General features: G+C 47.4%; 3 protein-coding genes across 5 annotated transcripts; 2 read left to right on the top strand and 1 right to left on the bottom strand.

Moving 5' to 3' along the window:
• The first annotated feature begins 5,075 nt into the window (after window positions 1–5,075).
• JPT1 (Jupiter microtubule associated homolog 1) lies at window positions 5,076–15,647 on the top strand. Of its 2 annotated transcripts, none has more exons than XM_066200400.1 (5): window positions 5,076–5,243; window positions 7,809–7,951; window positions 8,544–8,641; window positions 10,528–10,555; window positions 14,665–15,647. In XM_066200400.1, the coding sequence occupies exons 1-5, from the start codon at window positions 5,188–5,190 to the stop codon at window positions 14,826–14,828; spliced, it is 489 nt and encodes a 162-aa protein (XP_066056497.1). In that variant the 5' UTR covers window positions 5,076–5,187; the 3' UTR covers window positions 14,829–15,647. The 2 variants fall into 2 exon arrangements, with proteins under 2 accessions (XP_066056497.1, XP_066056499.1); XM_066200402.1 differs by having other exon boundaries at window positions 5,077–5,243; window positions 14,680–15,647.
• Window positions 15,648–16,568: 921 nt separating this feature from the next.
• NT5C (5', 3'-nucleotidase, cytosolic) lies at window positions 16,569–22,888 on the top strand. Of its 2 annotated transcripts, none has more exons than XM_066200606.1 (5): window positions 16,569–16,751; window positions 21,535–21,635; window positions 21,720–21,780; window positions 22,516–22,630; window positions 22,713–22,888. In XM_066200606.1, the coding sequence occupies exons 1-5, from the start codon at window positions 16,569–16,571 to the stop codon at window positions 22,853–22,855; spliced, it is 603 nt and encodes a 200-aa protein (XP_066056703.1). In that variant the 3' UTR covers window positions 22,856–22,888. The 2 variants fall into 2 exon arrangements, with proteins under 2 accessions (XP_066056703.1, XP_066056704.1); XM_066200607.1 differs by having other exon boundaries at window positions 16,574–16,751; window positions 21,705–21,780.
• A 1,137-nt stretch (window positions 22,889–24,025) lies between these two features.
• Window positions 24,026–25,673, bottom strand: ARMC7 (armadillo repeat containing 7). Its single transcript, XM_066200605.1, has 3 exons — window positions 25,467–25,673; window positions 25,248–25,391; window positions 24,026–24,378 (listed from the first exon to the last, which is right to left on the bottom strand). Exons 1-3 carry the CDS (start codon window positions 25,651–25,653, stop codon window positions 24,041–24,043), a joined length of 669 nt encoding a protein of 222 aa, XP_066056702.1. The 5' UTR covers window positions 25,654–25,673; the 3' UTR covers window positions 24,026–24,040.
• Between the last annotated feature and the right edge of the window lie 264 nt (window positions 25,674–25,937).

The following is a 25,937-nucleotide window of genomic DNA, read 5'->3' as shown; positions in this document are numbered from 1 at the left end:
TGGGCTTGCTCGTGTTCCTGAAATGATTCCTCTAACAATGCTGAGTGGTGTTATGAATGGTGGTGACTGCAGCCAAAAACTGCAGTAGTTTCTTGGTTTTTTTAATCACAAAAACATCTCAACTTCATTGACTTAGTTCCTCAAGAGCCTCAAATGTTGAATTTCCATTTGTGTAGCAAACTTAAAGTGGGCTGATTTCCAGTTCTGGTTCTGATATATAACACATTTGTGTAACTAACGCATAAATACAGTCCTTCTTTAAAAAAAAGAAAAATAGCACTCTTGCCAATACTCTCTTTAGTCAGAACCTGTTTTTGTCTGTACTGCTCCTCTGGTGCTACAGATTGACCTGTGGATTTGTGATTGCTGGAATCCTCAGTGGTTTTACTGTGACTGCCTCCTTTGAGGAAGCTGCTGCTGGGGGTGATGATTTGGAAGTGGTGTGGAATATGGGATATGGACAATTTAGATCAACTTGAGTTCACTTTGCTGCTTGGCTTGGTTTGTGGCAGTTCCCAGGTTTATAGTGGTAGCCACATGGACTTCTGGCAGTCCACATGTTGGAGGATAAAGGAAAACTGGGCAAAGAGGTCTTGTCAGGCTAGTTGGGAGGTAAGTTCTCATGTTTTATTAAACAGCTGGGATCTTTCAAGAGCCTGGGAAAATTACATTATTACAATTTTCAAATAGTGTCTTCTAAAGTGATTGCCGTGCAATTTAGTTAATATTTCTCCCATGGTTTTTAAATGAAAAAGGATGGAGTAAGTCATAATTGGATCCAGTCCCCTGGTGAGTTCTGGTGGATGGCTGGACCCTGCCTTCAGCCTGTGCTGGGGTTTTATTCCCTCAAATGAGTTATGGACATGACCAGTTACTAAAAAACAGGTAACCAAAATTTTGTCATGTACCTTAAGTAAGGCATTTTTATTGATGTGCAGGGGAGATAGACAGATTGAAATCACAGCTGGTTTTGGTGGTTGACACCTGAAAATCAATGTCTTTGTTTATCTGCTCAGTGAGGATCTCACCCACCCAGGGGGCTCCTCTGGGGGTCAGTGGTAACTGGCCTGAGGTGCTGATTCAAAAGGGGTTCAGGAGTGCAAGGCTGCTCTGGCATGGAATCTTCCAAGCTGCCGGGATTGTAAGGAAATACTCCAAGTGGTAACACGAGAGAGATTCTTGTACTGGCATATGGAGGTGTTTTTAACAAAGGAAAATCCCTAAAGTAACACTAAGATAATTGCTGCTTCAAGATAACTGCAGTATCAGAACGAGAAAGCATCTCTACAAGGGTTAAGGTCAAAGTGAGATGGTTTTCCAGCAGAAATTCTCCTTTCTAGTACCTTCACTTAGTTACTTCCAAGTCAGTGTAACATAAGTGGTGTCATTTGCCTTGTGGATGCTGGTTCTATTGTGTCTCTTACTGCAACATTAATGAAAAGGCATAATGTGACTGGCTCCAAGAGAGGAGACTTCCTAGGCTTCAGCCAGCTGGAAATAACTGAATTTCTAAGGAATAGCAATTTGTTTTCAAAGCTAAAGATGAAAAGATGCCTCCTTAGTCATCATGTGAACAATAAATCCAAGTAATTTTCTTAGAATTTTAGGTAGTGGGCTCTTCTCAGTATTGTATCAGCTGCTGTGATGTACTCTTGTGGAGTATTAATCTAAAACCATTTAAATAACTTGGATTATTATTAATTATATTACCAGCATAATTAATGCATTTAATTCACTGGTTTATTGAGGTTTGTTCATTCTGCCTGTAATGAGTTTCCAGACAATGTGGTCTGATAGGGAATAATCCTTTAGTTTGTCTTGCTTTTTAGTACTTAGTGGCAGAAGGAATTGGTGGTACAGAACTTCTCCTGGGTGATTAGGATGTAGGTGTGTGAGGATAAATGGAAGATGGAATTTTGATCCCTGTTCTCAGTTTTTGATTGACCTCCAAGATGCTTAATTACTGGAGTTGCCTGGTTTCTTCCCTAGCAGCATGGGATGGTGATCTTACTGTAACATGGAGGTGCTGGGAGCCCCACCCAGTGTTTATGGAATGGTTGAAGTCCCTTTAAGGGAAGAGTTTTTCCCTATCCCGGAAGGATTTCAGTTTCCATGGGAGCGGTGAGGTGGGGTGGGTGGTGCTGTGAAAGGACTGGCTGGGTGTCAGCAGAGATCCCAGAAGAGAAGGCCCAGGGTGCTGGGGAAGGCCAAGGGATGTGTGTGAGTTGGTGAGGGGCTGCAGTGGGAATGGGGACTGTGGGAAGAGCTGCAGGTTTAAACAATCCCAATATGAGGATGGCTTTGGGGTCCTGGGGAAAGGCTAAGGTTGTGGAAACCTAAGTAGCAAATACTCTTCAGGGAAACTTGGATGCAAAGGATACACTTTGTGGTGAATTTTGTGTTGGTTTTGGTGGCTTAGATCTCCCCCTTCCAGCACCCAGTCCATGGATCCCATCAAAGCACATCTGATGCCCTGCAAGGGCTCTTGAAGGATCACTTGAATAAGAAAACTTACCCGTTTAAGAAAACTGAGACAAAACAAAACTGGAACACAAACTTCCCTGCCTTTTCCCAGTAAGGAGGAACACTGGAACGCTTTGGAGTCCACAGCCAGGCTTGGTGGTGTTGGATGCCCAAACAAGAACAGCAGCATGAATTGGCCACTCTGCTTTTTGTGTTGTTCTGAGCTACATCTCTGCAGCTCTGACAGGGGTCTGGGCACTGGGTGCAGTGCTGCTTCCCAAACTGTCACAGGCTGTTGGGGACTTCTCCTGAAGATGTCGAGAGGTACCAGAGCAACTTTGACAACTCTTGCAAACAACAGCATCAGCTCTGTGGGACAAACCATTGGATGAAACAGGGCAAGAGAAGACTGAGTCAAACCCTCTTTTTTTGTGCCTTGTGCTTGAAATAAAGAAGGCATGCTCTCTGTGACAGCCATAAGTAGCAGACACTGGCATGAAGAAACCCTTGGTCACAGAAGGATGACCAAGCTGAGGCTTTTCTCAAACCAATGGTATCTCTCCTTGCCTAACCCTTGCATTTCCTGGAGTCTTGTTCAGACTTCCAGATGCTTTGTGCATTCCTTGCTGGTGGAATTTCAACAACAGGTGGAATTGTTTGGTGTCTGAGTCTTCCAGACAGCTGCTGAGAATTGTTCTGGTCAGATGTCATCATCCTGAGATGGATTGTAGGCCCAGTTTCTGTAGCCATCTTCATAAACCCCTTCATCTTGTAATGGATGGATGAATAATCAGAAAAGCAGCTTTTATTGAAGGGCCACCCTGCAACCAGGCCTGTGAGAGGTCAGTGGGGCCCCTTGGAAACACTTCAGGTTTAGAATTCTAAAGCTCCGTGTGAAAACTGTCTTTGTCACAGGGAACGGGTTTTTCTTCATCTTGACTTTTAAAAGTGGCTCTGTGTGTGTCTCAGGGGTACAAATTAAAGAGTAAAATCCTGTGGGTTTGAATAAGAAGCATTTAGATGACAGAATACTTCTGGAAGTTCCTGAGAGAGCAGATGTTTACCTGTGTGCAGGTAGGTATCATTTGACTTCTTAATGCCCAAGCCTAAGGGATGATAGAATTAAAACAACTGTATCACGTTACGTAACATTTCCCTTTAGTCTACCTCTAAAAAATGTGCAACAGAGAATTCCCTGGGGGTCTAAATAGTGGTTGGAGCTTTTAAAAGAATAAAAAACCCCAGGATTTAAAAAAAATTAATCCTAGATTAGGAGAGATAAAACACTGCTCCTGTTTGTGTATACTTAACGGTTCTTCTCTTTCATGATCTGTGTTAATATTAAGGCTGGTGTTTAATTCAGATGCTGGACAACTCATGTGGTGCATAGAGGGATGTAACACAATCCTTCTGTTCTCCAGACCAAAAACCCCCACATTTCTCTAGAAACTATTTTGGGGGTATTAAGGGCTGTTATTAGTGGAAATTGGGAGGGGTGGCTGGAAAAGATGGGTTTTCTTTGCCCTTTCTCCCTCCTTTATGCAAGTGCTAATTGAAATAATATTGCTGATGCGTAGGTTTTGGAGTAAAAATTGTGATCAGGCAAACATCTGTGTCTGTGGAAGTTGCAGGGAGCCCCCCAGTCACCAAATCAAAGGTGGATGTGACAGATGGGTGAGCAGCCAACATTTGGTGGTTTAAACTCTCTTCTGTGACTTTTGTGCTGGCGCTGGAGGGAGATGCACGACCCAAAATGTGCAGTCTCGTTCTTTCGACAGCCAGGTGAGCAGCATTGCTGGGCCTTGTACTCCTGCTAAACTCGCCATGCTGGAAACTCAATTTTCATGCAATAATCCAAAATAACACGCCGATAGCGCAAATTATTTTATCCCGCCATGGTTTTTGAGGTGTTGGTGTTCCCCACAAGGCCTGTGGCCCTGCAGGCCCTTGGCTGTGTCTCAGCCCTCGTCGGATCCAACCTCCAAAGACACAACAGCCTTGTGCCAACACCTCCCGCACCACGATGGGCTCGGTGCGGTCCATGCCGAAACCTTGGAGCTGCTCCATGACACCCTCAGAGGTACCTGCAAGGCTGCACAGGCCGGGCACGTGCAAGTGAGTGTGAGGGAGCCAGGCCTTGCGCGCCCAAGGGGGTGCCCGGGGTGGGTTTGGTGGCGCGATGGCCGCTTTGGTGGCGTGTCCTGGGCGGTGTCTGTGGGGACAGGAGCCATGGGAGGGTCGCGGACCCGGCGATGGGGCGGTACAACCTCCCTCACGGCCCGCTCCCTGCAGACGGGCAACGCCGCGGGGACTTTTGTCTGGCCTCAGGTGCGGCTGAGCCAATCACAGCTCGTCGGCGGTGAGCGACAGCCCTCTCGCCAATCGCCAACAAGGGATGCCACCGCTCTCAGCCAATCACCGCAGAGCAGACGTAGTGCTTCACCAATGGGCTCTTAGCGGTGAGGCAAGGCGCCTCGGAATAGACAGGGAGGCGGGGCAAACAGGAGAGTGGCAGGGCGCTGTCCAATAGGAACTCGCGACTGCCTTTGAACCGCCCAATGAGGAGGCGGAAGGTGGGCGGGGTTTGCGGTGTATATAACTGGGGTGGCGGTGCGGGCGGCGGCCGCAGTTGTCACCGGCAGCGGCGAGGTTGGTCGGCACGAGTCGCTCGGCCCCCGGGACCGTCACTGTACAGAGCCCTTCCCTTGGTCCGGCCCCTCCGCCATGACCACCACGGCCACCTTCTCGGGCATGGACCCCAATGGCAGGAACAGCTCCAGGTGTGCGGGGGCTCGAGGGCCGCAGGGACCCAGAGGGCGGTGGGTCTTGGGGTCCCGGGAAAGGCATGTCCGGAGCGGCTCCAGAGCGGTGCTAGGGCGCGTCGCTGGGGCGGGGGCTCCCGCCGGGCCGGGGCGGTGGGTGTGCCGTTCCTCCCGGCCTCTCCCGGGCGGCTTGGCCGGAGACGAGGGCGGCCGCACCCACCCGGATGGGCTGCGGGGGCATCCCGGGGCCGCGCCGTGCCCGGGGGAGGGAGGTGCGGGAGGCGCCGAGACCCGCCCGGGCCGCTCGGTGCGGCCCCGCCGCCGAACAAAGAAGGGAGGCGACTCCCCGCCTCGCCGCGCAGCCACGGCGCGGGGGCGGGGGGCACCGCGCCCCTCCGCCCGCCTGCCTTTCCCCCATCGCCGCGGCCCCCGCGCCCCTCGGAGCCGCCGCGGGCTGGGTGGGGCCGGGCGGGGCCGGGCGGGCTCCATTGTCTGCCCGCGCCGCTCTGCCCCGGGGCCCGCTCGGTCCGCGGGCTGCCCGTGCCGGGGCTCGCCCCTTCCCTGCGGCCGCAGCCCCGCTGCCGGCGGCGACCCGCGCCTGGAAGGGGAGGGGGGGAAGCGGAGCCTGTCTGGAAACAAAGAAAACTTGGCAGGTTGGTCTGGAGGAGATGCACAGCGCTTGGGTCGGGCACCCGCGGTCTCGGGAGTCACAGCTGGAGAGGATCGTGTCGTTTTCCACGGTGTCGTGGCTTTTTTTCTGTAAGGTTTTGGCCTAACAAAGCGGATGCTTCCTCTTCCCTTTTGGCTTTTCAGCGTGCATTTAAAGCGGAAAAAAAAAAAAAAAAGTCTTTACAAAGCTTGTTTCAAACCTTTTACCAGAGCTCTTCCTGGAGCCGTGGGTGGATTTTCGGTGGACGTCACTGGGTATCAGGTGGAATTTAAACAGCATTTCATTGCTTGAAGTGTTAAACGTGGTTTTCATAAAGCAGGTTACAGCATTTCGAGGCTGTGAGAGGCTTCTAATAAAATCTGTCTGCCTTTACCTGAGGCTGGTAAAAGGGATTATTCCCTTTTTACAGTCGGAGTGATGGATATTTTTTCCCCTTCAGTTGTCTCTTCTGTTAATGTCATTAAGTCTGTCAGTGGAAACTGTTGTGCCCTTAAGAGAGTACTGGTTTCACTAGTCTGGTAGAAAGAGGGGATCTAAGGTTTGGGAACAAGCCCTGCTTTGAACCTGCTTTTCAGATTAGTAGCTGCAACAGCCATAACTACGAAAATAAACCCTCTATACATTTCCTCAGAGAAAAAAAGATAAAGGAGTGATTCAAGACCATTACACGACATCTTGATTCAGAAAGGAGACAAAACACGTCTTAATAAAACATACTCTCCAGTCTGCTGGGATCTTCCCGTTAGCAGCTGAGCCTCAGTAATCCTTAGAAAAAGAATTTTGTTAGGAAAAGTATTTTTCTGGTTATGTAACAGTAAATATCCATGTCACACACCTTTAGGAATTTCCTTTGCCATTGGGGCGTTTGAGCTCTGTAGGCTGGAGAAGCGTTTTTGTGTTGCAGCTGCAATGTAACAGACAGAAATTCTCCCAAGATGTGAATTGGACAATTGGACACACTCTTTGTGTTGAATTCCCAGGTTAGGAGCATTAACAAGCTAGGTACTGTTTTCTGTTCTGGCTTCGATTTTTTAAAAATTATCTGTTAAGAAGAGCAAGTGTGCACCATCCTTAGTTTGTCCTGGTGTTCATTTTGGAGCACTGGAGGTGTTGAAAGCCCAAGAAGCCCCAGGTTCTGTTGGTGTCCTCACATCTCTCTGGGAGTTCTGAAAGTTCTCAGACACACTTTTGTTCTCCTGGCTTTTGTCTGGCTTCTCCAGCTAACCCAAGATCTCCTGCTTAGGAAAATAAGATCGGGAAGAGTTTATGTTTCAAGATTTACTTTGCTGCAGCTGTTAATTTTGGTTGGATTCTGCAGGTTGGAAAGCAGACTGCAATCAAGCTCTTGAAGTACTGAGCAGGCTCCTTTTGTGTCTAAGAGCAGATTGTTAGATTTAGGTTACATATCTGGAGCTTTGTACACGTGTCTCTCCTAATAATAGTCAACTTCAAGCTGTTTAATTTCACCTTTTACTTCTAGACCAGCAGCATGCTGCAGGCTTGAGGGTGATTTCCTGAGGAAACAAATCTAAATAAGGGCTGCAGCCCCCAGCCATCAGTGGTGCAACCAGTCTTTTGATTCAAACTTCAGTCCTTGCTCTGCAGCCAGTTTGAAGATTAATATTAACCTTCCCAGGGTACTCTTAAAGAAGCTGGAATTTGACATGCCCACATAGTTATTTTTATTTTTTATTTGGCTCAGACTGGTGGGAACAGCCCTTGGTGTGATACTGGATGGAACCAAGGGCACAGGAAGAGTGTGAGAGTATTTTATTTTTGTAAGTGCCACTGAAGAGCAGTGGAGATACAGTGCCGGCATGGAATTCTGTCAGGAGCTTACCTGGCTAGTTGAAGTGTTGTGCTGAGAGTGCAGCTGGGGGCTGGCACAGGGTGTAAAGATCCTCTCTCCACAGAGTGCTGCGTCCTCCCGGCGGCGGCTCCAACTTCTCCCTGGGCTTTGATGAGCCCAAAGAGCAACCTGTGAGGAGGAACAAAATGGCATCCACCATCTTTGGAACTCCTGAGGAGAACCCACCTTCCTGGGCTAAAGCATCAGGTGAGGCTGTAGTGCTTTGTTTCCACACCTGCTGATGGGCATTGATTCATTCTGTGGCTCAGCCTGATGCTGCTGGTGGCTGGTGTGGAAACCAGAGTTCCCTTCCTCCTTGGTACTTTGGGGTTGTAAATGATGTCTGCTTGCAGAGAACTGTTTATTTCTCATTAATTCCTTCCAGAAGGGTTTATGAAAGTATTGGGCATGTTGCAAGCGGAGAATTTTAATTTGGATGCAATTTCTCCATGTCACACAAGTAGATTTGTGTCTTACTAATTGGTCTTGATTATTCAGAGGAATTTTAGTTGTGTTCTCATAGCTGGGTTTAAGCTTTCCTTTCTGCAGAGCACTGCCAGTGTGGGTAGCCTTGGGACCCCAAACTCCATCTGTTTAAATGACACCCTCACTACATGGGGTGCTGCTGTAAGACAATGATTTGTGAGTTGTCATCTAAAGGACCAGGACTTTTTAGAATGGTTAAGTTCTAATTTCAAAGAAAAACCTCTCCTAAAATACCCAAACCTGTGACTGTTTATGATCTGCTTTCACATTAAGTTTATCTTGCAGCCTGATTAGAATCAATCTCTGCTTGTAGGGGCTAAGCCAGGTGAAACCAGAGACAGCAGTGAATCCTCTGGACCACAAAGAACAAACTCAACTGAGGCAAACTGTGGAGACTTTGTAGATCCCAAGGTCAGTACTTGACTACAAAGAGCCTGATAATGGACAATTCACACTCTGTGTGGGATTGATTTATCACAGATGTTCACACAGTCGGAAGCATTGTAGGATTTGAATCCTTTCTCTCAAATTTGTTTCTTCCTGAAGGTTCCCCTTTCCATCTGATACTCTTCCAGTATGCTGAGGAAGGAAGGGGCTGGATTTTTCACAAGGACCACTTTGTAGAGCTCTTAACCCATCTCATTGCTGAGACAGTAATGAAGTGATGTGAAATCTAATTTCAGCTCTGTGTGTGATTGTGGGTTTAAACATCTCAGAAGCAATAGTTACTACAGCAGACTCTGTGTGAGTCTGACAAAGAACTTGGTTTCACATCCCAGCAAATTCTTACCTTATCAATGCTTGTTTTGTCTTAATAATACCATTGGTGTGCTTTTTTCTATATAAACTCTTTACCTAGTAGCAATAGGGAGCATGATTTGTAGTGCTAATGGTGTTTAGTAAAATTTGCTAATGTGTAATTGCATTTAATGGGGAAAACAGGGTTCTTTTGAAATGCAGTAAATTCAGTAAAAAACCCAGTAATTTGTCTGAACTTAGATCCCTAGAAATGTAGGATAGCCTGTATTTGCATGAACAAAGTAGAAAAAAGAAATCTTGTTTAAAACTCTTTAGCCATTGGTTTTCTGAAAGGAACTGGGTAGGTAAATAATTATCTCAAACATTGTAGCAGACACCTTTTATCTTAGGTTTTATTTTGGTAATTGGCATCAAACACCACAACCCATTTTTGTTGTTAATTGTAGCTTTAAGTCACAAAACTGTTCTTTGTTACAAAGAATGTCTTGTTTCAATTTAGCAAATATAAGTGAGTTTGTTTTCTGTGGTATATTTTCAGCTATAAATTTAACTGTTTATTCTAATTCTTTCTACTAAATAGTTTTAAATACTGTGGTTCTCAGCTTTGTAAACAGATTCTTCCCAGGTGGAATGCTTTACTTTTTTTCAGTAATTCAGCTGCAAACAGCCCGAGGCTTAAGGTGATACATTTGTGTCAGTTTCTGAGCTGTTTTTAAATCCCAATTTCTGCAGTTTCACTGTGTAATTAGCAATGTTAAATCTATGGAAGTTGATAAACCTGATGCCATTGAGGAGCCTTTGCTGCTGGGAGACTCCCTTTCTTTGTGTCAAGCTGCAGCCTGTGAACACATCAGCATGTAAAGAACTGTTTATGTAGTGAAGGAAAATTCATTGGGGGGGGGAAAAAAAAAAAAAAAAAGCTGATCTGTGTTTCACAAATGAAGTCGAATACCCTGGACAGAAGAAATGCTCTTGGCCTTGCCAACAGATAAGTGTTTGGTGTTGCAAAGAGTTGCTCAGTAGAAAGCAGAGGACACTCAACTCTTGCTTGTTGCTGCCAGTGTAATTTTTTTGCCCTTCCTGCTGGGCAGTGGGAATATTCTGGATCCTGTCAGTGCTGCTTGATGTGGGGTGCTCTATACAATAAAGCATTCTCACCCACCTCTGTCCTTCACTGTGGGAATAACAAATGTGCCACATGTCATCAGGACTACTCCCATATCTGTTTCAACTTGTAGGAGTATGTTTGACAAATAAAGAACTGGTTAAATGATAAGTCAGTCTGTAAGAAATGGTGCTTTGAAACCACGATTTCAATCTGCAGAATTATGAGTGCAGAACCCACTGTGCCACTCTGGGTTCTGTCCCTCAGAGCCTGTTGCTGCACTGAAAGTGCCTCCCTGAGCCTGTGGCTCAGAATGTGGTGCCACACAGAGCCCAGACACCATGGTCACACTGTGGAGAGGAGTATCCACGCCATGGAATAGGAAAATGCTTTGTGAAACATGGAATGTAACATGTTCCTCTCTCTTTTCTAGGGAGGAGATGTTGGTGGTGACATTTTTGGTGAGTAACTTCCTTGGACTCCTCCAGTAAAAGCCTGTTGCAGGTGGCTTTGCAGTAGAAGAGGATGTAGGATCTAAATGGTCATTTATTTAGGAGAGGGGCAGCCTGGGGTTGTCCTTGGAACCCATCAAATCAACAAAGTGACCAATTACTTCCGTGGAGTTTGGGCATGGAGGGAAATGGTGCTGTTGCTCATCAGGGTAAAAAGGAGAACAGTCCTGTTGGTTTATTTTGCCAGCAGCTGTTGGTGTCAAGGTTTATCTAAGTACTGAGAAGGAAAGGTGGAGACTCTTGCAAAGAGTTCAGTGGTTGAAAGGCCACACTGCTGTTAAAGTTACTTATCATTGAATAGGACAGTCAACATAAATGATTTTAGTTTAGCAGTTTCCTTCTTTCCCATACAGCAAACTCCGCATTCACAGAAAGAATCAAACCCAGCTACTGCTCCTGCCAGTGTCTGCATTAACCAGCTCTTGACTTCCTGTTGCTTTTTAAATGCTGATTTTTGCCAAGGAAGTTGATCTGCATACTGCAAATCTCCTGTAAACAGGCATTTCCCCTTCAAGTGCTTTTTCTAGCTCTGAGGCTGGAAATGTCTCCTTTGCAAGATTCACTTTAGGAATATCTGACTTCCTGATGACAGGATGGTGTGTGTTGACTGCTGCTTTCCAAGTGCTACTTTCAACACCTAAGAGTGGTGGGACATCCCTGAGGCCATTAGCACCTCCATGTCCTGAAAAGACTTTGCTGGGAGGGGGGAGAGCATTTCCAGAACGTTTCCACTACCTCAGCATGGTATCTGTGCCCAAAATAAGTGTTGCCTTTCTAGCAGGCTGCTTCTAATCCAACTGTACAGGCTCTAGGATTTCTTTCCCATGTCTGTCTGATCTTAATTAGCACTTGCAGGCATCTAGAGTTTATGCATTGAGTAGGAGGATGTGGTTTGCTAATACAAGAAAACGGCTCTAAGGGCTCTGCTGCTTTTCCTGGTGCTTGTTTAAACTGGCTCCCCACAGGGCAGAGGAGATCCCACAAACAGCAGGGAGGTGAGAAGGGCTGAGGTGCCAGGAAGCAGAAACAGGGTTGCCTGGGATCAGGACAGCTGGCTGAAATGTGGAGTGCAAAGTGGTATTCCTGACTTTTAAAAAAAGTTCACATTTTCACAGGTGGTGTATTTGTCTTTTGGTTTGTTTCTGGCAAGTGATAGTGAAGAAAGTTCTTACTACGGGTCAGGTGAATCTGTGCTGGGAGGTAGTTAAAAAACAAGTGTTATGGATGGTAACTGGGATTGTTTCCTGTTGTGGCCATGACTGAAAATTAAATTTTTAAAGGTGGCCAAGATGAAATAAAAATGGCAGTCAAAGGTTTGAATGTTAAACTTTCACTGATGGTACTTAGGAAGGAGCAGAAATTAATGCCTCCTGGAAATTGTGTCTGTGGCAGATACCTGAACATCCTGATGGATTGTTAAAGGAATTCCTACCATTGATTGCTTTGAGGGTTGTATCTCAGTGGAGCCCAGTCTTGCTGATCTGGCTGTCACTCCCCTGGATTTTCCTGCTGTGGGATGGCAGACCTGGGCTGCTGAACATCCCACTGCTACACCTGTGACTTTGTACTGGCATTGTAGGGCTGTCTCTGGGGTTTGGAAAGGAACAATGAACACATCTCCAAGCAAAAGCTGTCTGCTGACAAGTTCACAGCATAACCAGATTCTTCATAGGTTTCTGTCATTAAAAATGTTTATTCTTTTGAATGTAGAAATTATTTTCTCTATGTAACTGATTATAAAACCCCAAGTATGTGTCAGGTGGGATGTGTATATTTATTAATCAAGCTTGTCTAGGGTTAAAAAAAAAAAATTCTTTTGCAGCAGGGCTCTTGTTTCCTCTCTGGGAGCTGTAGTTCCTTTCTGGACATCAGAGTTCCCAGCGTCTTGCAGTGCCCTCAGCAGGGAGCTGTTTCAGGGATTAGACCCTTTCTGAGAAGGGAAGAGCTTTAATATTTTATCCGATCCTGTTGGTTTTACCACTTCACTCATCAGGTTGGCAAACTTACTTGGCTTATGTGGGAAGTGCTAACATGTAGCCATTGTACAAGGAGCTACAGAAACTTCCCCCAAAGCCTCCTGTCCTGGTAATTCTTGTTTCTTTTGTGGTTCAGGGGCAGTGTGAGCTGAATGAATGTGAGCAGCTAAGGAGAATTAGGCTGCCCGATTGGGTGTCAGCAGTGCCTGACTGTACATGACCCACAGGAAGGTGGAGCCTGGATCCTGCACAGTGCTGGGACTGTCCCCAGGCAGGGACATTCAGCACTTGCTGACTCAGCACACACTGGGACATAGCAGCTATAGCACCTTCAGGCTTAAAATGTGGTGTAAACTATTTATTTCAGCTGTGCTGGGTTAGTGAGCACAGCAGAGAATCTGTAGTGGAGATTATTCCTGTTTGCATGGGGACTGTGCTCAGATGCTGGAGTTCTTTGAGGTTATTGTAAGTGTGGATATATAGGGAGGGTTTCAGTGGACTCGTGTGGGGTTTTGGTGTTTCTGATAACGTTTTGCATTGAAAAAAATAAACCAAGTTGACAAAGGATGTGAGAAAAGCTGCTGCTGGGGGTAGGAAGAATAGGAGGCAAAGGGTAGGACTTAGTAATTACCTTTCAGGTTGGAAAAATGAGCTCTGGGAGGTGATGCTGGAGGTGGTTTTATTCAGTGCCTTCGTCTGTGACCCAGAAAAGGTAATGAACAGTGAAGTCTCCAATTTTGTTGGTGATATCACCTCTTTCAAATAGTCAAATTGTGCTGATGGTGGGAAAATCTCACTGCCAGGACTCAGCTAACTGAGGCAGGCAGGAATAAAGGTAGGATAATCCCTGTGTAAGCAGGTCTAAAGTAATGAATCTAGGGGGGAAAAACCCCAAACACTAAACCATGGCGGCCTTGTGTTCAGCTTTGTGCTGTGGTGCTCCCAGGATCTGCCTCGAGTCCTTCCCCTTGAAATTCTTTGAGGTGTTTGGAGGTGCCAGCAAAATACTGAATGTCATCAGGGAGAGGATGGAAAATTCCATCTTTTTTTTCTGTAAACAATGGTAATACCCCCATATCTTGAATTATATAGAGTCTTTGACACATGAAGAGCAGGGGCTTGTAGTGGAGGGGACAGGGCAGGTGAAGGGGTGCAGTGGCTGCACTGTGAGGGGAGATTGGAATAGTTGTGCCTGTTCAGTTTGAAGAGAAGGCTGGGGGAGGGAATTTGATCAAGATCTACTAAATCATGAAGCTTAAGCTGAATGTGCAGCAGTTCTCTGAATTCTCCCAACCCAGAATTGGTGATTATGAGAGGAAACAAAGGGGTCTGTTGAAAACAGGTGAGGTTCATCCTCACCCCCAACATCAGGGGCTACTTGGTGCTGATTTGGGCCTTTGGCTCAGAACTGGTCATGCTAATCTGTAGAAATGTGAGATGCTGATGTACTCGCTGTAGTTAGTTGTCAACAATGCAGATACATTAGTTGTTTGCTCCAGTATCTAAAGTGCTTCCTGTGAAGAATTCCTTCTGTGCCCTGTCTTCACTTGTGGTTGCTCAGAAGGATTTAAAAGCAGCTATCATGTGCTCTCTAGGGAGTGTACAATCAGAGCCTCCCCATGCATGGCTGTTCCCTGGTGTGTCCTGTGTGAAGCCTCAGAAGTGTGTCAGATCCTTTTCCCTCCAGTTAGGAAACTGCATTGGGGATGCAGTTTGAGCTGTTGGTGGTGCTGCTGTGACTCCCAGCACCCACTCAGACCTGAGTGACAATGCCAGAGTCACAACACTCACTGATTATATGTAGAAGAACTTAAACCTTAAGCTGCTTTCCATCAAAAAGAATGAATTGCTGGTGTCCCCTAATAGCAGCTGGCTGAATGTGGCTCTTGCTGAAAGCCTGAGACTGAGCTGTAAGGCCTCAGATTTGATCTGAGAAACACTTCTGAGAGCTGAGTCTGCCCTGCCAGTGGGTGACAGCACTGGAGTGTGTCTGTACCCCTGGACAAAACTGACAGGAGCTGAGCTTCCGTCTGAGCCAGCCAAACATCTGGCTCTCATCATCCACATCAAACACTTTAAAAGCTTCTTTTCTTCTAGAAAACACTGAGGCTGATGTAGAAGCTGCCCCAGGTCAGAGTGAAGAAAAGTCCCTGCCTGCTGCACCTGTTCCTAGCCCAGTAGCACCAGCACCTGCACCCTCCAGGAGAAATCCACCCGGTGGCAAGTCCAGCCTAGTGCTCGGTTAAACCTTTCCCTTCCTGACTGTTTTGAACTTGTGTCTGTTTTCTTTCCCCCATGCTTGTGATCTGCACAACTTGAGCCTGACTGTACATCTCAAATTTCTTTCATTAAAAAGAAGCACTTTATGTACTCCATCTTTTTTTTTTTGAAATTAAAGGGTTTTTTTCCACTTCTGTCCTGTGTTTCCCCCAGATCTACTGGAAGTGACATGAGTGTTTTCTAGTGATAGACTTGAGGGAAAGCTTTATGAAGTATTGTAATGTAATTCAAAGGAGAGTAGCTTGGTTATAAGTGTGCTTAGAGGGTTTTTGTACTGAGATTTTTTTTTAGAACCCCTTAGCTTTACAAGGGTCTAGAATCCTGGTTAACCAGGCCAGCAAACAATCAGCAAGAGCAGTCCCTTCCTCCACATGTGGGATTTAGGGATCTAAAAGGCTTCATTGACTGCATGTGGTAAATGCCTTGAGCCCTGCTGTGCCATATAAATCATTAAGTGGTTAATGTACACCATGCTGCCTTTAAAAACAATCTTGATACGGGACTACTATGACACAGGGTCTGTGCCAAATAGAGGGCTGATGACCAGAGCCACCTGGCCTAGTGCTGGGAAGGGGCTGATTCAGACTTTATTCAGTAAAGGTAGAGTGGATCGTAAAAATAAGAATTACAGGGCATTTTTTTTTACAACTTGACTCAATGATGTGCATGATCATGCTGGTGCTTGACCATGAGGTGAAAAATCTCATCCTTTAAAGTGTGTGTTGTAATTTCACAAAGCTGGATTGTTGCTTAAAAGTAAATAATATAGAAATTTTGAAGCAGTGTTTCCTGTGTGGGTTTTATTTCACGGGTTTGGTTTTGCTTTGTTCTCAGTTGTCCTTGTCTCAGCCAACCTGCCCTACTCTAACAGAGGAGAGTTCTTTCACCTGGCTTGAGGTCACCATTTGCCATCTTCCCCTGAAGAGAGAATCTCACTTATCTCTTCATTTTTGTCTTCTAGATCAGAGAACTGTGGAATATGGCTTGATACATACAATCTGTTTTATCCAGAATACTGTATTTTTTTTCTCAAGAAAACTGAGAAAAGTTTATTTTCCTCATTAAAAAGGAAGATCCTAAAAAGGGAGGGGGTGGAATTGAGACCAAACCATGAAGTTCTCTGCAGTCCTGGAAGGGCTCTGCTGGCCCAGTAAGCTACAGCAGAGGATCTGTATAGAGCTGCTGTGTCTGCTGGTGCCTTTTCCACCCTTCTGGAAGAACGGGTGCCTGAAAGCACCCTGGCTTTTCAGATCACTGCCCTGGGGTGCTGAACCTACCGAACTGGATTTGCTCTGACGTGCTCCTCCTTTCCTCCATCCGGGAGGGTTCCCTGTAGCTGATGTGCACCATGCCCTGCACCGACTGCATCTAGACCATGGGGACTAACCCATAAATAAATATTTCCTTTGCAAGCCCATGCGCAGAGGAACTTGTTAATGTTCCTTGGTGGCTGCCGAGGCTCCACTGTGCTTCTTTCTCCTCGGGGCGGGGACCTGGCAGCCGCATCCCGGCCACTGCGGGGTCCCGAGGGGTGGCGGGGGGCGGCTTTTGTGGCCTTTTGCTCCGTTCCTGGAGGTGCCCAGCCCTCGAGGCGCTCCTCCCCGCCCCTTTATGCATATTCATACATTTAATACATATGCATGAGCGCTGGCGCGTGTGCCGGAGCTGGGGGCGCTGCGGCCGCGTGTATCGGGATCGGGATCGGGATGGGCAGCGCGGGTCCGCCGCTGCGGGTGCTGGTGGACATGGACGGGGTCCTGGCCGACTTCGAGGGCGCCGTGCTGCGGGAGTTCCGCGCCCGCTTCCCGGCGGAGCCGCGCGTGGAGCTGGCGGAGCGCAGGGGCTTCTCGGTGCGGGAGCAGTACCGCAGCCTGCGGGAGGACCTGGCGGTGAGTGCGGCTGCGGGGCCAGCACACCCCGCTGGGAGACCTCTCCCTGTCCGCCGGGCTCTGCAAAGCTCGGCGTGGAACCTTGTGTTTTCTAAAAACCCCTTAAATTACCTGCAGGTCTTTTGTTTGGTTTTTTTTTTTGTGGGTTTTTTTTTTTTTTTTTGTCCATGTATACCTACATGGGATTCGTTTAAGGAACATACACTTAAACAAGTTATGTTTCTTTATGTAAGATAATAACCAAATTCATGTCTACTCACTATATTTACAGATTTCTGCTTCCAGGAACTTTTTACCATCAATAGTCATCGACCTGGCAGTTTGGAGCCTGTGGAAATGCTGACTGGATTCATACTCTGTCTATCAGACAGTGGCAGGAGCCTGTACTTCTCTTTAAGACAGGAGGGAAATGAAATTGTAATTTCTTAGCAGTAAAAAACTGCCAGGCCCAGTACTGGATCTTAAAATGAGCAATGAACTTTTCAGGGAAAGTGTTCAGCACAGCCTGCATCAGCATCTGTTCCGTTTCCTTTACAGAGTCTTCACCTGTCCTGGGGTGACCAGAAGGAAGGGTGAGGTCTGGATTCACAGTATTTGTAATTTTGCTTTGCAAACCTCTCTGTTACTCATTCAGCCATTAGCAAACATTAAAAATGGCAGCAGTTTGCATGGACAGAGGGTGTTCCACCAGCTTTCTCTCACTGCTTGCGATCTCTTACCCGCAATGCACTCGGCTTGTCGAGGCATGCAGAGAGAATATGGATACAGGATTTCATTCTGTACAAACCCAGACAGAACATATGTAGCTCTTGTCCTGCTGTGGAGCTGTGTGAGCATGTGCAGAGCGCTCAGGGAGCTTTGAGTAGGTTATTATTCTGCTGCAAAGCAAGAGCCAGAACATGAGTAGGTAAAGAGGAAGATGGTTCAGCAAATGGTTTGATGGCAGGATTCCCACACACACATCCCTCTCTAAAGGGCTGGTTTTCCTCCTTGAAGAAGTCACTGATTATCAGTACACAAATTAAGGCTGCTTGAAACACAAAATTAGAAATACTGTGAATTTAGACTTCACCCTTCCTTCTGGTCACCGCAGGACAGCCGAGGACTCTGTAAAGGAAATGGAACAGATGCTGATGCAGGCTGTGCTGAACACTTTGCCTGAGGAGTTCATTGCTCATTTTAAGATTCTGTACTGGGCCCGGGGTTTTTTTACTGCTAAGAAATGACATTTTACTTCTGATCCATAGTGAGATAAAGGCTCCTGCATCAGAGTAAGGGACAGGAGTGCTGGATCCAGTCAGCATTTCCACAGGCTCCAAACTGCCTGAGTTCTGATCGATGACTATTGATGGTCAAAAGTTCCTGGAAGCAGGAACCTGTAAATATAGTCAGTAGACATAAATTTGTCTATTACACTGCAAAAACAAAGATGATTTTTTGTTTAAATGAGTATTCCTTAAATGAATCCTGTGGACAAAAAAACCCCACAAACCTGAATGTAATTCAAGGGGTCATGACTTTTAATTTTTTTCTTTTTTGGAAGGTCTACAATGTGATCTATCAGAAAATTGCCCTTTGTTCTATTTCTGGAATCCTCATTCCCTAATTTGGTTTGTGCTCATCCTGTTCCTCCCCAGACCTTAGGTGTGGCAATGAAATAACCAGATAACTGGTTTGGATCCCACGCACACCAGCAGTGGTAGAAAGCTCTTATCTTGCCGTTCTAGCCCGAGTTCCTTAGGAAATTAGCTTTATGGAGCTATGCTGTGTGTCTGTCTCCTTCAGTAATCTCTGGAGCTTTGGGCTGGTTTAGATATGTTTGACAGAACAATACATTTATAGTTTTAAAGATTTGAGGCTCCTTTGGGTTTTATCTAAATGCCATACATTAGTTTAAAAACAGAGCCTGTGTTTGTTCTGCTATGGCTCTATAGAGTGTCTGTGGGACAGGAGAATCCCTGTGGGAAGTCTCTTGTTGGCTCCAGCTGCAGGGAAAGCTTTGGCAGGAACCAGCAGCCCACACAGGGCAGCTTGTGGAGCCGTGTGTCCATTGAGGGAAACTGAGCCTGCAGTTAGTCATTCCTGAAAGGAGGGGATCAGCAGGACACCAGGGGGGCAGCTGGGCACCGGGCTCTGTGTCTGTCCATAAACTTCCAGGGTGGGGGATATCCTTGTGACAGGGCCTGGGAAGTGCTGTGGTGATGATTTATGCATCACCTCTTCCTGAGTGCTGTTCATGCTTAGTTGGTGCTGAGCAGCTGCCCCTTGAAACTTGAGCCATTACTTCATTTTTGTTTCTGTTTTGATTGCAAGTTGATCATTAATTTCACGCTGTAAATCCATTTTATTTAGAAGGACTTCTAATCCATTTTATTTTGTTGGAAGATGTTTTTCACTGCACTTGCCTACCTGCCCTCCTGTGTGTGGCCATTTTGTTGGTGGGGATTTATCCCTATGTTTCCTGGCCCCAGGCAGTTTCAAGAAAAGGATTCAACATCCCCACCAGTGGTAAAAATTTCTAGAATTATTTTTAAGAACTGCAAATGGGAAAGCATAGGGACAGATACAGACCCTCCAGTTTTGTATCCAAATTGTTATCTTACTAATGGAAGTTAAAAGGAAATGTTCAGCATTGGTAGCATAAAATTGAGGAAAGAAAATGGGTTTACTTTCTTTTTCTAGTCACTTTTTTTTTTTATGAGAGGAAGTGGCTTTTGGTTCCAAGAGTCATCAAATCAAATTTCTTTCACCAACAAAGCCAGACTTTTCTGTGACGTGGCGGAAACTTGCCAGTTTCTGGTGTCTTGCTGTAGGATAAAAGAGCTTTCAGACAAGAGCCTGAAGTCTGTAATCCAATCTCCTTGGGAAGAGCTCCAGGGAATTGTTGCTGGGATCAGGGAGGCTTTGCATGGAAACAGAGATCTGGGCAGATTTGATTGCCACGTCTGAACCTAGACAGGCTCCTTAACCTCTTCTGATTGCCATGTGAAATCAGGCAGTGCTTCCAACTTTCTGGCTGTTGATTTATGAGCATTTGAAGGTGGTGATAACTGAGTGAGCTTCAGGATCTGGGAGTCTGGTTTAATGCTGACTCTTCCTCACTGCTGCTTAATTGAAATGGGTTTTTGTTGATGTTTCACTGATGATACAGAGCAAGAAGACCTTTGGCTGGACTCTTCTAAGCAAAGGCTGCAGCCTGCCTTTAAAGAATACTAAACAAGAATTAAGTTTTCCAAACTTCTGTGGCATGGGAATGTATGATTTTAATTCTTGTGGAAAAATGCTGCCTTGACAACTCTGAAGTTCACTATGTTACCCCAAGAAAGTTAATAAGATCCATGTGTCACAAGGTAAAGATATATTGGAAACTTAACCTCTCTGAAGGTGAAACTTTGGCCTGGAAGGGGCCTCAGCCCTCGGTGCTGTTGTGGGTCCTTTGCCATGATAGGATGTGGGATAAGAAAGGGGAAAACCCATCAGCTGTGACCTGCTGTGAAACACTCACTTAATACAGGCCACTGAACAGTCACCAGGGAGTAATTCTTAAAATCAACTAACCAGAGCTGGATTCAAACCAGTAAATTTCCTAATAATAAAAGGTGTGAAAATGTCTTACCAGTAAATTAAGAAGAAAAAGGACTGGAAGGACAGTCCTACCTGGAAATTGCCCTGGAAATACTGCTCTTCCTTTCAGAGATTAAAGATTCCACTGTACTGTATCCCATTAAATACCTTTTTGTCCCATTTTTGGCTACATTAGCCTGGGATAACATTGCTCCTCCAGAAATCTTGTTTCTTTCCTATTTACACTCACTTAGAAAGGATTCTACCTTTAGAGCTAACCTCCTTCACCACTTGTTTATCATTCATTTCCTCTCTGGTTCATGTGGCATCCCACATGCCTGTATGGAAGGTGGGTTTACACCAAGAGCAGGTGCAGACACAAAAGGGATAAAGCCCTTAATTGCAGAGCTCAGCCCAGTGCTGAGCCAGGTGAGGCACCCTCAAACCCAGCCCAGATGGGGCTCATGGGGTGCACAGGTCACCTCACAGAACCAGAAGTTCTTGGGGAAGCACAACGAACACCTCTGAACTTCCAGCTGCAGTTTCAGACTCTTTGGAGCAGACTTTGCACCAGCCCATTACCTCGGGAACAGCTCCATCCAGGCTGGAGCCAAGGCTGCCTGCTCCTTCAACAATATTTTAAGTGGGTGATTGAAAATCAAAAAGCAGCAAAGACATGGAGCTTTCCCAGCGCTCTCATCCTTCCCTCTTGCTGAAAGGATTCCCCCAGGTGTGGCTGTGCTGGCCTGGCCATTGGCACGGTCACCACTGCACCCTGTTTGCTCTGAAGGAAAAGGGCAGTGCCTGTATCTGCCCACCCATCTCCAGTGAATTCCTGAGCCCTCAGCTAATCTCAGCCAAATGTGACAGAGGAGGAGAAGCCTCCAACTTGTTCCTTTGGTTTTCACCAGAGTCAGCTGAAAGAGACCTGCTGGGAAGGGGTGGGGTGGGAGCTCTGCCTCCCTCAGCACCCCCAGGGACTCCAGTGGGTCAGGGCTGGTTGTGGGAGCAAAGCCAGGCCAGGGTCAGCTGTGCCTCCTCATGAGCCACCAGAAAGTGACTTCTTCTTGTGTGCCCAGGCTGGACCTTTCCCAGAACCCAAAGGTGAGAAACTTTGTAATTCACTCCTGGGGGGAAGCACCAGGCTGTTACACAGGGGGTGACTGGGGAGTGCTGTGACAGAGCACAGCCACTGCTCATCATCCTCTGTCTCCTGCAGGCCAAGGTAGCCAGTGTCTATGAGTCGCCTGGCTTCTTCCTGGACTTGGATCCAGTTCCAGGAGCCCTGGAAGCTGTGCAGGAGATGCTCCACATGCAGGAGTAAGGACACTTCGCACCCTGCAGCCCTTTCCCAGGACCTAACACACTTTCCCCTAACTGCTAACAAAGGCTGTTTCTTTTCAGTACTGAAGTCTTCATTTGCACGAGCCCTCTCCGGAAATACGAGCACTGCGTTGTGGAAAAGGTGGGAGAGAATTGTTTTTATTGTGTTTAATGCTGCTTTTGCAAGGTTTTGCTGCTTCATATTACCCAAGTTGGAACTACTCCTTTCTAAAGACAGTGGCTGCACCAGCTGCCAGGCTTCCCTCAATCCCTATCTGAGGGATAGATTCCCACACACTGAGCAGTAACTCAGGACAGGGAATCTCCACATGCCACATGGTGCCAGAATTACTGTGGAGCATGTGAGCCCTGGCTCTTGGAGCTGGGCTGGGACCAGCTGTGTCAGCAGGTGACAGCAAGGGAACTGTTGTAGAGTGGCCCACAGGGAGGGGATTCCACTCTGGAGAACCACCGGCCAACAAAACCTACTCCAGTCTAAATCTGGAACCTGAGATGTCCCAAAAGAGGTCAGTGCTGTGTTGAGGAGGCTGTAGAGTTGGAATAAATCCTTTTTGCCCATGGCACGAGAATGGAAGGGGGACTTTGGTCACTGGAATGACTTGGATGGGTACAACCCCTGTGCTCTGGGCAAGCAGCCAGTGCTTCTCAGTTGGGCACACCAGGGCAGTGCTGAGTGAAGGCTGTCACATAAACAGGTTTAATCAGCATCCTGGGCCACAGCCAGTTTCCATGTGGGGATTCCTAGACAGATGAAGGTTTACAGGGGGAAGAAATTTCTCTATTAGGGCTGGTCTGACACGAGTGATCTGCAAACTGAGAGCACAGCAGGATTTTCTGCTATTCCTTATCCCTGCAGTATAAGTGGGTAGAGAAACACTTGGGACCCGAGTTTGTGGAGCGGATTATTCTGACCCGAGACAAGACCATGGTGGCTGCTGACCTGTTGTTTGACGACAAGGACACCATCCAAGGTTTGAACAGCATTTCCATGGCTGGCTGCTGGCTGGGGAGCCACCCCCACAGCTGATTCCAGCTTTCCCCCCGTTCCCACAGGGGCGGAACCAAACCCGAGCTGGGAGCACATCCTGTTCACCTGCTGCCACAACAGGCACGTCCAGCTGCCGGCCCCACGCCGCCGCCTGCGCTCCTGGGACGACGACTGGAAGGCTATCCTGGAAAGCAAGCGCAGGCAGTAGTGCAGGAAGAGGATGTCACGCTCTTCCCACTGCCAGGGGAACAACCAGCCCGTGCCCTGCCGTGCCCAGGAGGCACTGTCCCTGCAGGGATCAACCACAGTGAGAAATGAGCTGCTCCTGGCAGACAGAGTGCTCTGGGTTTCTGGAAGATTGCTCTGCACTCAGTTGCTCTCTGTAGTGATTTGGATGTTTGCTCTTGGAGAAGAGGAACTATAAACAACAAGCAGCTGTGGTTGGATTTTTGTGTGTTTAACCTCACTCCTGTTTGGTTTGTGCTGTCTGGGGGCAGAGGGGAGAGAAAAAGAGGAAGAAGGCTCTCAAACATGAGCAGATCCAGTGTGGGTGTCTGTCAGGAAGCACTGGCCTCAAGTCAAACCTTTTAAATTTTAGGTATTTAGCCACCCTAGCTATTGGGTTTTCTCATGCCTCATAGCTGACAATGAAAAGAGACTAGGCTGGCTTTGATTTCTTGGCCTGTGTGCTTGAGTAAGAGTGGGCAAAGACTGCAAGTGCAGGTAAAAATACTCATGAACCCACAGAGAACTGATTACACAGCATTTAAGTTAATGTTTTATTAACAGAAACTTTTACAAGACAGCTGTTCTCATGGGCCAGACTGCCATAAGCCCCCTTTGTTTTTCCTTTACCTTTCACACCAGTGGTAATGCAAGAAACTTACCACTTCTTCATTTATAGGGTAGCTACGGCCTGCCCTATGCAGTGATTCCCTGTGCCATGATTAGAGGATGGTGTAACTAGTGCCACAGGGATGGAGAGACTGAACTGCCAGGACAGGGAAACTCCTTTCTCTGCAGGAGGAATAAATTTCTGTGACATTTCTGTGACACTGAGGGGGAGAGCTGCAGCACAACTAGCCAGGAACTGGAGTGGACGTAATTTTGCCCAGTAATCCAAGCAGAACACCCCTCATTGCTGGGAAGGGTTATTGGTGCAGGCTGGGTGCTGAGCTGCACTTGGCAAAGTACTTTCCAATGTGCAGCCATGACCTGCTTTATTTTAAATATTTGCTCGCAGGCTTAGCTGTGTGCTTGGCCCAGCTGCCATGTTAGTGCTGTTGCATCCTGTTTGCTAACACCAGCACTGGTGGGACCGACTCCCCTCTTTAATGCTGCTCTCGACCTGCTGAGCACAAAGCGAGAACAGTTCCCCTCTCCACAGCCCCGCTCAGTCCTTGGGCAGAGGAATCCCCAGTGCCGTGTGCTTGCTGAGGTTCCTGGCCTCCTCCACCTGCGGGGGGCTGCAGTAGTCCTGCAGGAAGATGGATGCCAGGTTCCTGAGGCGCGCGTTGGCCGAGAGCGAGAAGCGCAGCATGCACTCCACCACGGGCAGTGCTGTGGTCTGCGCGCGCGAGCGCGGCGTCGTCAGGAACATCAGCGCCGTCACCGCCGACATCACCGTCTCCTCGTTGGAGCTGGACAGGCAGTTGATGATGGGCTCCACCCCGCTGGCCTCCAGGATGTACTCCTTGTTCGTTTTATCCAAGCACAGGTTGCAAAGACCACCTGGAACAGCAAGGGAAGTGTCTGAGGTGATGCAAATTCGCTGCTCGTCCTGTATCTAACATCCAGATCTTCTGGATGGAGGGAAAATTCTTAACAGTTCCCTAGGCCGTGGTTTTTTGATCCTTTCCAATGATTTTCCACCAGCACACTCCTCCTCCTGTGTATCATTAGAGGGCACTGTTACTGCTGTACATAACTGCTTCCACAGAACGATTCCAGGAATGCTCACTCACCCCAATGGAAGACACAAGCCAGCAGTTTCTTGCAGGTGCTATAGAAAGCCAGAGACTGGAGGTAACAGAGTTAGTAGCCAAGAAGCACAGAATGTTTGAGACTTGAAACTCTGAGATGCAGTCACAAACCTTAAAAATCAAATACACTTAGTATCATCTCACAGAACTACTCACAGCCTCTGGCTCCTTTGCTTATGCTCAGACAATGAAATATCACGGTAAGGCAGTTCCTCAAATGGTTTATTAAATGTCAAATAAGTGTTCTAGCAGACCAATTGCCAATAGCAGAATGGCTACAGAATGGATCTGTACAATGTACCTGGCAAAATCTATGTATTAATGACTATTTCTCCACAGGAGAGATTTCAGTAAAATGTTAATCAGGTAGCGTTTAGGTAAAAAACCCCACCAAAATCCTTTCCAGATAGTGTCTTAATTAAGCTCTGTAAGGACATGGAGGGTCATGCCTGCCTCTGACTTCTCTCCCATTCTGCACTAAATGAGGCTTTATCAGCACAGTGTGGGTTTGTTTTTGGACTCCTGCGTGAATTTGGGGCGGATTGAGGAGCAAACCGAGCGCGGGGCCCGGTGTCCCCTGCCCCGGTGACAGCTGAGGGTGCTCGGGGCAGCCCTTACCCATGGCAAACTCCACCAGGGCCTCGCTGTCCTCGGTGAGCATATCGAGGAACAGATCCAGCACCTGCAGCTGCCGGAGATACTCGTAGTTGCTGGGATCGTAGGCGAAGTTGGCCAGGTTCGCCAGCACCTGCTCCTTGGCCTCTGCAAGGGAAAGGGGCCGGCTGTGTGAGGAAACGCTCCACAAGGAGAGGGCGAGCGAGCCGCGGCGTTTGTTACCTGTGCTGTCCGTCACCTGGAACTCGGTGACGAGCGCCTGCAGGTACTCCAGCCGACCCAGCTCCATGGCGGGACACCGCAGCGGGCTGCCCGTTCGCCCGGGCAGAGCCGGCTCAGGGCCCGGTGCACCGAGCAATGCGGAGGAACCGCCGCCGCTGCGCAGGAAGAAAACCCCGCCCGCCGCCATTTTGTGGGCGGGGCAAGGCGGCGCCGTCTCCCCTCAGGCGGGGCGGGAGCGGCCGCCATTTTGTGGGCGGTGGGCGGGAGCACTCCTCTCGGGAGGGGAGGTGGGGGCTGCTCCTCTGTATTTAAATGTATTATATATAACCGCATATTTTATATATAATTATATTAAAATGTGTTAAATATATAAAATAGATAAAAATGAATGAGCCTGTGTCGAGGCATTTGGCTGTCTCATTATATGGCAAAGCTTTGGTGTTTAAACGCTTTGTTCTGCGGAGCAGCTGA

The sequence above is a fragment of the Chamaea fasciata genome, unplaced genomic scaffold, assembly GCF_029207755.1.
Source record: "Chamaea fasciata isolate MVZ Bird 193981 ecotype frontalis unplaced genomic scaffold, bChaFas1.0.hap1 SCAF_19, whole genome shotgun sequence".
Classification (NCBI taxonomy): domain Eukaryota; kingdom Metazoa; phylum Chordata; class Aves; order Passeriformes; family Sylviidae; genus Chamaea; species Chamaea fasciata.
This window is presented reverse-complemented; position numbering and strand designations above follow the sequence as displayed.